Raw genomic sequence first — 15,260 nt, forward strand, 5'->3', positions numbered from 1 at the left:
GCCACCATATTTTCTACCTCTGCAGATGGGAACTTTCCTTATGTTAGTGCTTGGCACAATGAGCAGACCACAGCTGTACATGAACCTACAAGTGTAATGAGTGATTTTATAAAGTCAGATTCCTGCTGATGGGAGAGTGGGGGAGCCTCTGCTGCTTGGGGTTGAACTCCCACCCCAGGCAGGAAATCCCTTCATGAAGGTGACAATGATGCCATCGGCATGCACAGGCAGAAAGACTGCTGCACCTGTGGTCCTGCACAGCCCAAAGAAATCTGCTAATCATAACAAAACTAAATTAATCTTGGTGTAACTAACAGAACACCTGCCAGCAACGGCATGCAGTGACAGGACATGGGGCAAAGGCTTCAAACTGAAATAGAGTAGGTTTATATTGGGTATCAGGGAGAAATTCTTTTCTGTGAGGCTGCTGAGACACAGGTGGCCCAGGGAAGCTGTAGCTGCCCCATCCCTGGAAATGTTCAAGGCCAGGACAGGGATCTAAGCAACCTTGTCTAGTGAAGGTGTCCCTGCCCACAGCAGGAGTGTTGGAATTAAATTAAAGTTTAAGGTCCCTTCAAACCCAAACCTTTCTATGATTCTATGATTTGCTTGCTGGAAAAATGCAAATATCTAGAAGGGTTTAGAGCCTTCTAGGTTCTCAGTAAAGACAGCCCTGCTGTCTCCAGCCACATCCTCTGCCTGAGATGAGTCATGAAATCTCACAAAGAGGAAATGCAACATTTACTCTGAACAAAACCGATGCAGGACGCAGTGGTTGTCAAAGGTCCCAGGCACTGAGCAGTGTGGAAGAATGCACAAACAGTCTCCAAAGACTAATCTGAGCTTCTGCAATGACACATCATGGAATTCTGCTTCCACCTCAGACAGAAATGGGTCATGCTTCTGCCCACTTCTGTTACCAGTTCTGTGTGTTCACCTATGGAAATCTGTGGGGCATCTCACTCCTGCCTGCCTGGTGGTAATAATCCCAGTTTGAATTTTACAGCACCACCAGAATTTGCTGTTTCATTTTAAGAAATTACTTTAAAGATGTCTCTCCATAACACTGACTGCTACAGGTTCATTACACATTAACTTCTTGTTTGCTTGTTTTGACATGAGCTGTAATAATTCATAAAAAGTGACATGAACTTACCATGTACATGCCTAAAATCTAGAGGGTTTTTTTTCAACTACAAAGAGATTTCTATCAGAAGTTCACACAACCACTGACCACTATCAGTTTTGTCTATCTTCTCTCAGACTCACCAGCCTCCACTCTTGTTTCTGTAGAGTTGAGGGTGACAGAGAGGGCTGGTCCTGCAGCTCCCCCATAAACTACTGACTCTTGTCCTGGTGTCTCTGCTTCTGTGCTGGGCTCAGACACCACCCCAAGGGCTACCTACACAACCACAGGGACGTCAGGCACAGCGGCCTGTGGTAGAGGTTGAGAAACAAAGCACTGTTTCATTACTGGGATGTGGGAGCTTTTCTGATGTGATAGTTTTGTGGGGACGAGTTCATCCTGAATGCTAAAAGAAATCTAGAAGGATCCTTCCATTTCCCTGCTCACCATTCTACAACACACTTCTTGCATGCTTTTGCTTTCACTTTGATCTTTAGTCCAGAAAGCTCATTCTCAGCTCTCCTTTTATATTCATAAACTAAATTACATGATGAAAAGATTACATATTGCATTTCATGTCAGTTGCTGCTTAGCACTTGCCACAAGCAAACTACTCTCTTCCCACCGTGAAAGACTGACATGGATACAAATCTAAACCTCTATTCTCTACAGTGCTACAAACCACTGGTGGGAGGATAGCACATCCCAAAACACCCACATTTCCCACAGACCAGAGCTCCCCTCGTCCTGCCAGCACTTGATCAGCAGAGGGATGGAAGCTGCACTACTCCCAGCTTTGTCCAGTCATGACCAGTGGCCAGAGGGAATGATGTGGTGGTCAGTTCCCATCACCTGGAAAGCACCAGCCCCCCCAGAGGAAGCCACCTGGAGGCACTCTGGCACCAAGGGCTCTCTCAGCAGCCCAGAGAAGGCAGGGCTGGCATGGCACAGCCTCACCAAAGGCACCAGAAACCCCAAAGAGGCAGCACAGGTACCTCTGTTTCTGGTCAAATCCCTGATATTACCACCCACATCCATATCCTGTTCTCCTGTCAGGCCGAGGCTGGAAAGTGTCCCTGCCCTTTCCTGGGAGATGCAACACCATAGCCAGACTGGAAAACACCTGGAAATTCAGGCAGATGGCTCCTCAGAGTGCTGGGTTCACAGACTGCAGGCAGGATCACCATGCCAGTCACACCAGTTCTCCAGGGATAAACCTGTTATGGTAAACACCAGGGGTTTGATAGGATCATATTAGGACATTACTTTTACCCACAATCTGGGCCCACTTGTCTAAGGGTGAGAATGAGCCACCTCCTGCTTGCAAAAAGTGCAATGCAGTCCAGCATCCTCTCTCACAGCTAAGGTGACTTAGGTGTCACAAAAATTACAGATGGATAAAGATGGGTAAAACCAGACCATCACCCTGCAGCTCACAGTTCAGGCATCAGAGCAGGGCTTGGTGAGCTGCTGGTGCACACAGATGTACATTAACACACACATTCCAACAAGGACAAGCTCGTGCCACTGTCCTACAGCCTCTCCTGGGGTGACTTACAGATGAATGTCCTCATGATCTCTGTGCCCTTGACCACCTAGGTCAGCTTTAGTCAGCAATAACTTGTTATCACCTTTCCTTTATTTGGCTGTGCATACATTTGAAAATAACCTGTACTTCCTGTAAAAAACAGAAAGAAACAATTAGTAAATAACAAAACTTAGAGTTCTGAAACAAGGTAGAAAACAGATCTTTTTATTTGGAACAAAATGAATCATGGGGGGAAAGGAAAAAGGAAAAAAACACCAAAAAGAGAACAATAGCAGGGTATGAACACATACAGTTAAAGGAAGAGCACAGGCTGCATCACTTCTCTCCTGACCTCACAGTAGCAGAAACTTTTGCCCCATTGCTGAATGGCACTTTCAGTGGTAAAGGACAGAAAACCAACCACGGCTCAATCTGTCTCACAAAGACCTCTCACATCTCTATGGGAAAAATCTTTCCAGGACTGGGATCATAATAGTGGTGATGTTCATAGCCCTCCCAGGGCTGGCAGGAGGAAGGCAGCACTAGGATAAGCTAGAGCTGGGATGCCCCAGCCCAGCAGGACAAGGCTGGCCCAGCTCTCATCCTCAGCACTGAAATACTGCCACTGCCTCCAGTGGAGCTCAGAGCACTGATCAGCCTCCAAAGCATCTGCTGGAGTCGACTGTCCCCTCCTGCCCCTGCTAGAAAGTGCAGAAGTGAAGCAATTCTGACTGTGTCCCCTCATTTTGGTGACACTGGCCTGGTGACATTCACCCAGCATCACTGCTTCTGTGCTGCCACCCCAAGCACTCAGTGTCACTTTTTTTGTCATTCAACTCACAGCCTTTGAGGAATGTTTATACTGAAAGGAGTTAGAACAGCACCGTAAGGAAAAGAATTATCACGTCCTTCTTACCGTGGAAGACCTGATTCCTACAGCAGTCTTTAAAAGCAGGGACAGGCTGAATCACCACCAGCACAGCACACATGATTCAAACACCTTCCAGAGAGAGTCACAGGACAAGGAAACAACAAGAACAATCACTTATGGCTGAGTGTCACTGATGCAGAGCCTTGGCAAGTACACAGAGATTAAGGACTCCCAGGTAAGTGTGCAGGCATCCCACCAGTCCCTCTCCTGGAAGAGAAGCCCTCAGTTTAGTTTGGATTCTGCTGGGGTGCTTGCAGCCCTCGTTGGATGGCTTTCAGCAGGCATACCTTAAATATATTTCCAAGGGATTCAGTGTCAGCACAATATAAAACAGGGACGAAATGACAAGGAAGGAGAGGATGGGGAGTACACAACTCCCCATCCCTTTTGGTCCCAGTCTGTACCATCTCTGCTTTTACTACCATGTCTTTCTAGCCCAGAAAGCTATTTTAAAACTAACAACCCATTTACCACCTCAGTAAGACTACTAAAATTGTCTTTTACAGTAAATACCTTGCTCTGGCAGCACATCCTGCAGCACTCCCTGCAGCCTGACAGCCTTCCAGTCCCTGGCAGCTTTGCTGGGACTCAGCTGCCTGAGGACAGAATCCTTTCCCTCTCCTGACCACATCCTTCTTCCCTGCAGGTCTAGCCCAGCTGCTCCACAGGCACAGCTCCCCTGAGCAGAACAGGACATGCGTAGCAGCACGACTTACCTAAGAGATTCTATAAATTGCTGCTGTCTGTGCAAATCACACAGCTCTGAACAAGCCTACATGCACAGGCAGATGGCCAGCTTCATCAGCTTGCAGCAGCTAAACTATTACACTAAAGGCACTAATGCTTGCATTGATAAACAATCTCAGCCTTAAAATTAAGGTTTCTGCCAAAATTGCAGCCCCAAGCCCCAGGCCCCCTCCTGCTGCAGGCAAGCAAGTGAGTGACAGCGCTGGCTTAGCTCGGGGGCAGCCCAAGCAGTCAGGTTCTGGTGAAAGGGAACCTGTACCCTCTGTCCTTTGGGGCACCAAGAGGTGAGCAAAGCCAGCATTACCCTGGGTCTGCACACAGCATCTGCAAGTCAAATTTCAAGCCCCCACCACTGCTCCTGCTCCGGGCAGCAAGAGGTGAGGGCCAAATCTGGAACTCAGAGGAGCGGCTCAGATAAGCACCCAGGACAGCAGACTCAGAGCTGAGACCTCCTTTGAGTTTCCTTGGTAGGGCCTGTGAAAAAATTGCCCTGAAGTCTCCCGAGAAGAAGCTTTCTCAGGAAATTTCTGGCAAGTCTTTGGCTTCTGCCTGGGACTGGCAGGCCACCTCACCCTGCCTGTAGTGCCTGCCCTGGCTGGCAGACACGGCAAGACATGGGGTGGGCACGGAGCAGGAGGAGCCCTCTCATTCCAGGCTGTCCCCTGGGCTCCTCAGTTTAGCTGCAGCTCTGTTATCAGGCAAAGCATCAAAGAGCTGCCCCTTTTGTTTGTGGGTGAACCTGTCAGGCCAGGGGAGTGGGCCTTGAAGCCATGTGTGTGCTTTTCTCTGTGTTTTCTTTTTTCTTTTGAAATGAGGTCAGAAGGTCTGACACCTGACGTCTTTCCCCTGCTAAAATTTTCCAGACACAGTGAGACTATGGGATGCGAAGGACAAGTGTCACAGGCTTCAGGGTGGAACAGCAAGCGTGGCAGATCAGTCATCAGTTGGATCCGGGAAACAGTCTGAGGCATCTTCCTGGCTTTCCATATCAACTAGGACCTCAGCATCTGGCATTTCCTCAGCTTCTATCTGCACTGGTAAGTTTTCTTCTGCCAGTGGCTGGGGCTCAACACCTTGACCAATCTGGGCAGCATCTGGAAAAGGGAGAAATGGTTTATAGCCCACACTATGGCTCACCCTCATGGAAATTCACGCCCTGGCCCCTAATGCTGCAGGCTGCCTAATCCGCTCAGTCCCCTCACCCCAGGCATCTGCAAGTCAAATTTCAATTTTCTCTGTAACTACTTATTTTTTGAGCCATCCATCATGCCTCAGGGCACTTTGGTACTGAAGCTATCCAGCTTCTTAGTACCAAAGTACTTCACTACTGTTAGTACCAAACCTTTAGTACCAAAATACTAAAGCCAAATCTATTCACTTACATCTGAATAATTAAAGCTGGCTAACAGCACACATTTAGTTCTCACCTACCTTCCACATGCATCTCTGCTTTTTACTAAATTGTAAAAAATTTAAATATGGACTACTTTTTAGTCAAACTTATAATGTTTGTATTTTTTATTAAAAGCTCTATACTTGAAGTACATTAATATTAAACAATGAACTGAAAGACCTTTTTTTCCCTCTTTCTTGCGCTGTGTTTATGAGTAGCATATAATATTTTGAAAGCAGAGCAAAGAGCATCCAAGGTTAGATATAAAGCACAGCAGAGCTACAGGAGGCTGTGCATGGTACAGTGAAGGCCACCAGAAATGGAGACAACAGTGCTGAGACCAGGCTATGACCTATGTAAAGGTGCTCCAGTTCATGTCTCTCCTAAACGTACTTCAGCTGATGATGGTGCATTACTAGGCAAGGTGTTGCCAGCATTTGTGTTTGGGAAGCAAAACTGAGGGAAACATAATGCAAAAAGTGGAGTACTAATATCAAGCACTTAGAGAACAGGACATGTCTGGAGGGTCTTTATCACCACACTCTCTTGACTACATTGTGCTAAGGCTGTGGGGGTTTATGCTCCATTTCCTTGAAAAATTTAAAATGTGACCATATTCCCACTCTAGCCTCAGTTTAAGAAAATACACAAGCCTCTGGCTTTGATGGGATTAAGCTGTGTTTACAGCTCACTCTATTGGTTCCTGCTGTCCTGAAGATGACTGCTTTAAAAAAACAAAACCAATTTTCGTAAAACGTTACTGATGAGAAGGGGAGAAGGGTGAGAAAATTGCAGGGAAGCAGCTGAGTTTTGTGGGGGGGGGTGCTGTTTCTGGGGTATATGTTCTAGCACAGGAGATACTGGAGCCCACAGCCTGCTGGCAGCACCCTCTGTGGGATGTTTGTGGGATGCTGCCTGAGCAACGTACTTAAAAATGCCCTGGAAGAGGTGCAGCAGCTCCCTGTGCTGGCATGTCCCAGGCCCCTCTCTAGTGTCACTTCCACCCCCAGCAGCCACCCTGTGTCCCTCCCAGACCAGGTGTCTGAGCTCGGCCAGGTCGCTGGACTCACCAGCCTTCGGGGCACGGTCCGTGTGGGCAGCCTGAGCCTCCACACGGTCTCCACGGCGGGGGCTCTTCGTGCCTTCACCGGACACCACTGACATTGTTAGCCCGTCGTCCTTCTCCTCCTCTGTGAAACCAAACGCAGAGGTCTGGAGGAGGAGGCCTCCATGCCTGCAGCCCTGGCAGCCCTGCTGCGAGGGCAGACCCCAGCCCGGCTCTACGTCCCCTCCCGGGGCGGACAGATGCCCAGAACGGAGGGTCACTGCCAGCCTGCCAGAGACAGCCTGGCCCTGCCCGCAGGATCACAGCTTGAGGTGGCACGGGCAGATTGCTCTCAGGGACTGCTGCTGACAGCAGACTGCCGTCAGAAACCTTCAGGTCATTTTGGGATCACGCCTCAATCAGGTTCCATTTTATTGCTCATAGGAGAGGTTTTGCTGTGGGTTTTTCTTCTGGCCAGGAGCACAGGGTGAGGGCACAAGTGTGAGGTGAATAAAGGAAAAGCGAGGTTTAATTCAAGACCCTGCTAGCCATAGAGGCTGCCTATCAGCAAGCAGACTTCTGCTCCAGCAGGTCAAGGGAGGACAGGCTGGAGGAAAAGCAGCCACCCAGCTGAGACCAGGTTAATCTAAGGCCATGTCAACCCCAGCCTGCACAAACACAGTCCTCTCCAAAATTCATAACACCATTCCCCACTCACCTGAAGGCACTGGGATGAACTTGTGTCTCCTCTTCATGCAGCAACATATGGCTGCAGGCAAAGCCACCACCAGGATAAGCACACCCGCTGCACACCCTGCCAGGATGTAAATGAACCCCGGGTACCGCAGCAGGTCTGCAGGAAGGACACAGCATTGTTAGCTACTATGGTGGACAAACTCCTTTCTCCCAGTGGGAGAAACCCTGCAGCCACATTAGAGCTTGTTGACATCACTGTTGCCTTAGTTTGGATCAGGGCAGGTGACACTGTGACCTGTGGCACTTTGTGATTTATGTCACATCGTTTAATTATGGCATGGAATTTTTCATTAAGAGACGCCTGTGTGCCTAAGCTGTGTGCATTCACTTCTGCCTGCTCTGATCACTGACATATGAGGTAATCTGTAAGTTTTAATGAAGTTTAACAGAGAAGGTGGTGGTTTGAAAGATACTACATTTCAACAAGTTGTATGAAAACAGGCAGCTAAGGAAGGAGACCTGAGGAAGTACCTCCTGCTGAAGGAAAAGCTGCAGAGGCTACCCTCAGAGCTGGCATCAGAGAATCCGCTCAGGACAGTCATGTAATGACTGCACCAACCCTAGTGCAAGTCTCATCAGAGCCTGCACTGCCTCAGGCACCAAAGACTGTGGCCACTCGAACTGCAGGAGAAAAGCCCTTCCCAACCTCCGCTGCTCGGGGAAGGATTCCACAATGTTCCCCTGCCTGGCCGGGAGTGCAGAACAGCAGCAGGAGCCAGGGCTGCAGATGGCTGAGCAGAAGGGCAGCACAAGTCACTGGTGATTATTTCCCAGCTCAGCAACCCTTGCTCAGGTTTGCTGTGATGGGGCAGACCCGCACGCTCACTGCTGCTGAGCAGGCAGCTGGTGCAGGCATGGCAGACTTGCACAAGAGAGACCCATCCAGGCTTGTTTCTTCACTGAAATAATTCCCTTCAACTTGACACAGCCTCTAGAAAAACTCTTCTGGCCATATGCAAAAAAAACAACCCATACAGCTCCATTTTAACAATAACATAAATTCCTTAGGTAAGTCTGTGCCATCCCTTTCTGAATAATTTAACTGCTTTTCAGCAGCACACACGCCTGCACAGCACAGGAGCCACCAACAGGCTCATTTGGAGCGTATTTTCAAGCCCTCAAAAGCACTAATTGCTCCATCTCTCCAGAGACTAGGAAGAATTTTAAATGTTACAGGATGTACTACATGGCATCATACCCCACCTACTCACCGGGACAGTAAAAACATCTGCACACAGGTGCTTGTGGTATTTTCAGAGTGCTTGTTTCATTCCTTTAAGAACAATTACCAAGTTCAAAAAAATCTATATTCAAAATTAAAAATTTTCAGCAGCTCAGAAATAATTTCCCTAATTATTTTAGTTGATGAATGCTTAGAGAATATAATGAAAAGTATAAATACAAGTTGGAAATTTTTTTCCCAAAAAATTACCACTTGTTAGTAAGGTCTTTTGGGGATAAAATATTGTGTTAAAAATAAACAATGAACAAGTAATTAATCAATAAAAGTCTTTTATATATGTTGACTTCTTAACTTCTGAATTGTGTGTGCTCAGAGTCCTGTGTTGCCTGGTATGATTACAGCATTTCTGACATATTGTTTTTTGGTTATTCAAAATTCATTTCATCAGCCAACAGGTTGCCCAAATAGATGTTTTTACATAGCTTGTATACCTACAGTGGAAAATGTAAATTCATCCCTTTGCCTGGAGCAAATAATAACCTACAAAAATAATTAGTTAACCTTCAATTAAATTAAATGAACCCATTTCCCTCTTCAATTCATTTTACTGGTACCCATAATTTCTTTCATTTACTTTTTACAAATGTGGTTGCATTTGGTGACTAAAAAGTGGAATTGCTGCCACTTTCTTTAATTCAGACCCTTCCAAATATGTGTTTATGACCATGTCCATCTCTAAAGAGATATCACTAAATTCTCTCATGAGCTTTCCAAGGGGAAACGGGAACAGATATCGCACCCGGGGGACTGGGCAGCCACCCAGGATCAGCCATGGAATCTGAGAGCACTTGTGTGATTTATCAGAGGGCTTGACTGAACAGCTCATGGATGTTCACATGGATGTGGAGAGCCTCATTCCCCAGTGCCTCAGCCAGCTTGGCTCTGACTACATGGAACAGCCTCCAACCATTTTAACTGGGCAAATTCCAGATCACTGCTCCAGAGCCACAAATACCAAATCTGCACAGATTGGCCAGTGGTGCCAGAGGGGCCAGGCACGGACAGCCCACAGCACCTCTGCTGACTGCCACACTGGACACAGAAATGGTCAGGAGGCATGCTTTCACATCAGCTGCATGCAACCACAGAAGAAAAGACAACATCTGCCATGGAGCTGGAGTGTCCCAGACAATTTCTTAAATGCTACAGCATAGCTTCTCTAGTGGCAAAAGTGATTAAATTAATTAAGCAAAATTTGTCCAAAACCTTATAGTTAAGTTATGCCTGTAGTTTTGATAGCCATCTTTGCTGCTAGAGAGTAGAACCTTCACTACTGGAGGTGCAAATTAAATGATACCCAAGGATCCAGATTTTCTGTCTCATTGAGCTACGGCCTTATTCAAGCAGAATACTCGGCATTTATGAATAGGTTGCAAATGGATAAAGTCTCAGGCTTCTCACAGACTTATATGTCTGAGCAAGGATATGGAGGGGAAAAAACTCTACATTCCAGAAGTAAATGGCTTGTGTCTTTACTCACTTCTGATGGATGGGGCTGATGGAGAGACATTTGCATAGATCATAAAATATTTTGTGCTTCTGGTCTAGATAAGGGGAAAAGAGATGAAGCAAAACACCCCAATTGAGTCCAGAAGCAACAGGGCTGAACTAGTAGAAAGGTTTTTATGGGGATGCACAGAAACTGGAAGGCAGCTGGGTCATGGATGCACATCAGAGTAGGAAGCAGCCTGTGTTTCTAAAGCAGCGTAGAGGATTGGTGCACAGGGGGGTGCAAATCTCCATCACCAAAAAGTAGGAAAAGAGACAGATGGAGATCCATCCTTGCTGCAAAGCTGGGTAAAAGGACCTCCTCAACAAACTTATCCCATCTATGGTTGTAGGCTATATCAGTCCGAAGCACAAGAGGGAGAAGGAAATCAAGGGGTTACTTTCTAAAGGCAGGATTTGGTAACTCTGGAAGGGAGATGCCAGAAGAGGACAGAAGAGTTTGATATTTTGAGGACACCATCAGCTCTTAATTTTGCTGCTGCAAGAGACCAAAAGTAAGATTTTATGGAGATGCCATTACTCACCATAGCTGCAAGACAGTGTAATGGGCCTGGTCCTCGTGACACTGTTCCCCTTCAAAATTTCACACACAAACTCCCCAGGCTCAGTTCTGCCCAGGTGAACTTTCTTCCCAGCATCCTTAATGCAAGCCCCCTCAGCTTTCAGGTGGGTGCCATTCAGCAGCCACCGAAAGACCAGGATCTCGTTGCTGGCCATGTTGCAGGAGAGCTCTGCAGTTCCATCAGGGAAGCACTGGATACCAATGGTCGGCTCTGGTCACACACAGCATGTGTGGGGAACAGGGAGGAAAGAGAGAGGTGTGGAGAGGACTCAGCAGTGAACACAAACTGAACAGAAGCATCCCTTTCCAGCAATCCCAGTAAATCCACATTTATGAAGGGAGCACAGATACAAATAACCACACTCTTGAGTGCCTGCACTCTGCCCTGAAGTGCTTAACAGTGCCTACCCCAACCCTGCTAGTGACTCTTGATCCCCGTTATGGGGATGCCACCAAAATCTGACATATTTTCATCTTCCTAACTGACACTGAAAAAAAAAAAAATTAAAAAGCCCCTGGTCTGAGAGGATGGTGGAAACATCCAGAGCATGTGCCAGCCAGAGCCCTCCTCTGTAATCAGCAGATAATCATAGCTTTGGAGGAGACTCAGTCCTCCCCTCCACTTTTGCTGTCACTCTGCCTCTTCTTCCTTTTTTAGAGAGGAACCGGTGCAAATCATGGCCAACATGGATATGAACACAAGACACCTGCAGTTAAATATAATACCCATACTATGACATTTTCAAATGAATAAATTAATCACTACTCTTGCTACATTTCCCTGAATTTCTCAGTTTCAGTCTACTACAAGGAGCAAACCTATTTCCTACACTTGCCGCTTTGCATATACAAACTAGATAGAGAACTGGTATGATTTTAGGACAGCAGGAGTAACACTGAGAACATGTATCCATGGAAATAAGCTCAGAAATCACTGTCTTGTGCCAGGATATCATCTTCAGTTAAAATTCCCTGCCTCCAGGAACATGTTGGCTGTAGAAGTTTTTCCCTGCCTTAGGGGTGGCAACAGAACAGAAGGAGGAGGCAAATGCTCCTGAAGTAAATCCACTGAAATGGAGGTTAAACCCAGGACACTGCTTTGGTCTTTGACTACTTCCAGTCTAAGCCCCTGTTCTTCATACCAAGGAGTCACATCTTTGACCTACTGTGCACAGCAGTTCCGCCTGTTTGCACCCAAAAGGTGAAAGGGTTCATTTGTCTTCACTGAGACCAGTTTGCTCAGACATTTTCATTACAGTTTCATGGCTTCAATTTATCTTAGAAGCCTGTGTAAGTGAAAGCCCTGCAAAAGGAACGGTGATGATGAGGACCAGAGCAAGGCTCTCTGTCTGCCTGGAGCACTATTCAGCAGGAGGACAAACCCTACTAACCCTTCTCCATATTAACCCAAGCAATGAGCTGGATCCTGTACAGAAGTGACTTTGTTTCTGTCTTTGCTACCTGCAGATGGATGAGCAGGCACACAAAAGGGAGCAGGAATTCTGAGGCTACAAGGGACAGCAGGGAGACTGGCATGGCTCCCAGAGGCACCTATAGCTCCTACAAGCTCAAGCATTTTCTTTGGAAAAATTTCAAGGCATTGGCCTTCCAACCACAAGATCACAAAAGTTCAAAAGCTTTTTGTTGCTAAGAAGGCCACTTACCAAATACTTCCAATGTAAAATTTCTGATGGTGTTCTGAAAAACAAATCCGTATTTTCCTTCATCATCTTTCTCCACACTCCTCAGCACTAGGGAGCCGTTCTCTAAGTTCAGCCATCTACTGGCAGAAGTGCCACACTTGGCCAACAAGGTATCATTTAGGACAGTTGTAGAGCATTTCTTGTCCTCCTTGCTCATGCTGGAGAAATTCTGCAGGCTTTGGATTTCCAAAGAAAAGACTGCTGAATCACCGCTGAGCGCACCGGTCCAGATGACAGAGCCTGGAAGGAAAGCAAGCTTGCTATGTCCATCCATCCCCTCCGGGCTGCCTCTCAGGAAGGAAAATGCCCAGGTGAGACACAAGAGGGGCAGACGCAACCCTAGGGACAGGTTGGATCACCAGCAATGGAAAATCAGAGGAGTGGAACACCTTCTATAAGGTCCAACTTCCCCCACTTCAACAACGCAGGAATGGTGTACATATCATGCACACAGGGAAAAAAAAGGCTGAACAGCTGGTCTTTTCTCTCCCTAAATTTGAGATGACCTTCTACCAGCCCCCATCAGAGATGAGAGACTGTGCAAAGAAAGGTCCTTAGGGCGTCAGTGCCATGGACCTTGCACAGAGGGTAGCAGAAATAACAGCTGCAAGACCACAGCTGCTTTCACCCAAAGAGTAAGTTCGCAGTTTTAACTCAAACAGGTCCCACAATACCCTTGCACATTATTAAGTTGTTGTGCATAAATCAGAGATGGGTAAATGGTAGGGTGACAGCAGCTTGGGGACTAACCCAAGGTCACACCAAGTTTTGGGAGCTGGACCACGTCGCTCTCCAGCCAGCACTCTGCATACAAGGACCTTACATTCCTCACTGCAAAGCTTCTCCAGACACAGGACACTCAGAAAGTACAATATTGTTAGTTATTGTTCATTTACTTGAAAAATAATCTGTCTTACTTTGGTCTGACTTCCCCTTTCATGCATTAGCAGCTACACCATTTGATGTCACCCTAAACCTGGTAGCGTCCTTAAAAGATCTTGGAGCAAAATTAGGGTGTCTGCTCATCTAGGCAAATCTGTGCCAACCCCAATAAAGAAAAATCCTGCTTACCTTGAGTAACAGTTATTATCACCAGCAGGCAGAGCAGAGTAAAAGGAGAGCTGAAATCCATTTCAAAGAGCTCCTTGAATCATATGCTGAGGAGACGATCTGGCTACAGAGCTCGGTGAATATAGTGTTCGGGAAATGATGTCAGAAGCAAGAGTGAAAAAAAAAAAAAAGAAAAGAAACTCCATAGTGGACAGATTGAATGATGTTTCAAAATAGAGCTGCAAGGTTTTGGGTGACTGAACTCGGGCTGAGCCAATGCAAGCCACAATGTGCTCTGCAAAGTCCCGCAGCTCAAAGGTAGCTGTGAGTGTGAGAATAGGACTGAGAGGTGAGGGGAGACAAAAGTATCTCCTGGTCAGCTCACCCATTTAGGAAAATGCTAATGCCAAGAGCAGTCAAAGGAGAAACACCTACTTCTTTCATCCTTTTCTAGTTTATCAAAGTACAGCATCCCCACCCGGGAGAAGAAATTAGTCCAGTCAGATAAAGCAGTGCACATGAAAACCAGCTGATTTTCTGAAATACTAAAAATGATCACTCCTTGACATCTCACCAGCAGGAAGGAGGTGTGGAACAAGGCTCTCCCTCTGTTCCCAAAGGCTGTGTTGCCAAAGTGAACTTTGCCAGGCTCTTCTAGTGATTGAGTGGTACCTGCTGTGCAGGAAAGGCTCCATACAGCCACCTCAGGCAGAGCAAAGCTTATGGGAAATTAAGTTACATTGCAAAACTAAACTGAATGTAGTCCAGAAGCCACCCCAGCTCAGTTTGGAGTGCAGACCTCAGAGATGAGACTGAAAGGCCAATCCTGAAGAAACACTGTGAACCAGTTAACTGGAAAGCCAGGTAGGGCCAGATACCTGGCACTTTTTGAGATGGCTTAAAGCACACTGGGCATTGCACCGAGTGCCACGATGGGTTACACAAACAACACAGGACCTGTCTCACTCACTGGAGGAAGTACACTGGTATAGCATTAGAGGCAACTTCTGGATGCTTTCAGACACTGAGCAGATGTGTTGGGGAATAACTACAACAGCTGGGTTCAGGATGCAGCTGGGAACCATACATTTTTGTTTCTCTGGACACAGATATAGACACAACCCCTTGAGGAAGCTCCATGCAGTGGGTTCACATGCACACACACATTTCTGAGAAGTGGGTAAACCCCTTGCATTATGGTCTGCACTATTTTTCAAACAATCTGGTTATGGTTGAAAAATTCCACACTTTAGCCGCTGGTTTGGCCACTCTGACTTCTTATCAATGACAACTGCACCTCACCTTCTGCTCCCAGTGTCCCAAACTTACAAATTTGGTTCAAGGCTATCAGAGCAATATGCTGTCTTTATCATATGGGCATAGGACAGGCCTAAATTGATCTAAGATGAGACAGAAATAGAATTCTCTCTGAGAAAAGCAGTGAATTGAGTCTTCAGACACAGAAGTGCAGAGGAAGGGAGAGAGAAAAAAGAATTTACAGTAAGAAACACTTTCATTTCCTTCTGTGCTGCTAAAATAACACGAAGAAAATCTCTCTCAAATACCACTGCAAGGCTGGGGCTAACCATCTGCCTCGGATGTGCACATTCAAATTCATTTCACCTTCATGCTTGAAGGCAAGCTGGTAGAGCTTAGGGTTGCAGCGC

General features: G+C 46.7%; 1 protein-coding gene across 2 annotated transcripts; it reads right to left on the minus strand.

The window, feature by feature from the left end:
* Positions 1-2,863: 2,863 nt before the first annotated feature.
* On the minus strand, positions 2,864-14,138 carry LOC110480163 (uncharacterized). 2 transcript variants are annotated; one of them, XM_021547921.4, is made up of 6 exons: positions 13,615-14,126; positions 12,505-12,783; positions 10,803-11,051; positions 7,489-7,623; positions 6,796-6,915; positions 2,864-5,426 (listed from the first exon to the last, which is right to left on the minus strand). In XM_021547921.4, the coding sequence occupies exons 1-6, from the start codon at positions 13,673-13,675 to the stop codon at positions 5,266-5,268; spliced, it is 1,005 nt and encodes a 334-aa protein (XP_021403596.2). In that variant the 5' UTR covers positions 13,676-14,126; the 3' UTR covers positions 2,864-5,265. The 2 variants fall into 2 exon arrangements, with proteins under 2 accessions (XP_021403596.2, XP_085418685.1); XM_085562559.1 differs by lacking the exon at positions 6,796-6,915 and having other exon boundaries at positions 13,615-14,138.
* Between the last annotated feature and the right edge of the window lie 1,122 nt (positions 14,139-15,260).

The sequence above is a fragment of the Lonchura striata genome, chromosome 1 (assembly GCF_050655825.1).
Source record: "Lonchura striata isolate lonStrDom1 chromosome 1, ASM5065582v1, whole genome shotgun sequence".
Taxonomy (NCBI): Eukaryota; Metazoa; Chordata; class Aves; order Passeriformes; family Estrildidae; genus Lonchura; species Lonchura striata.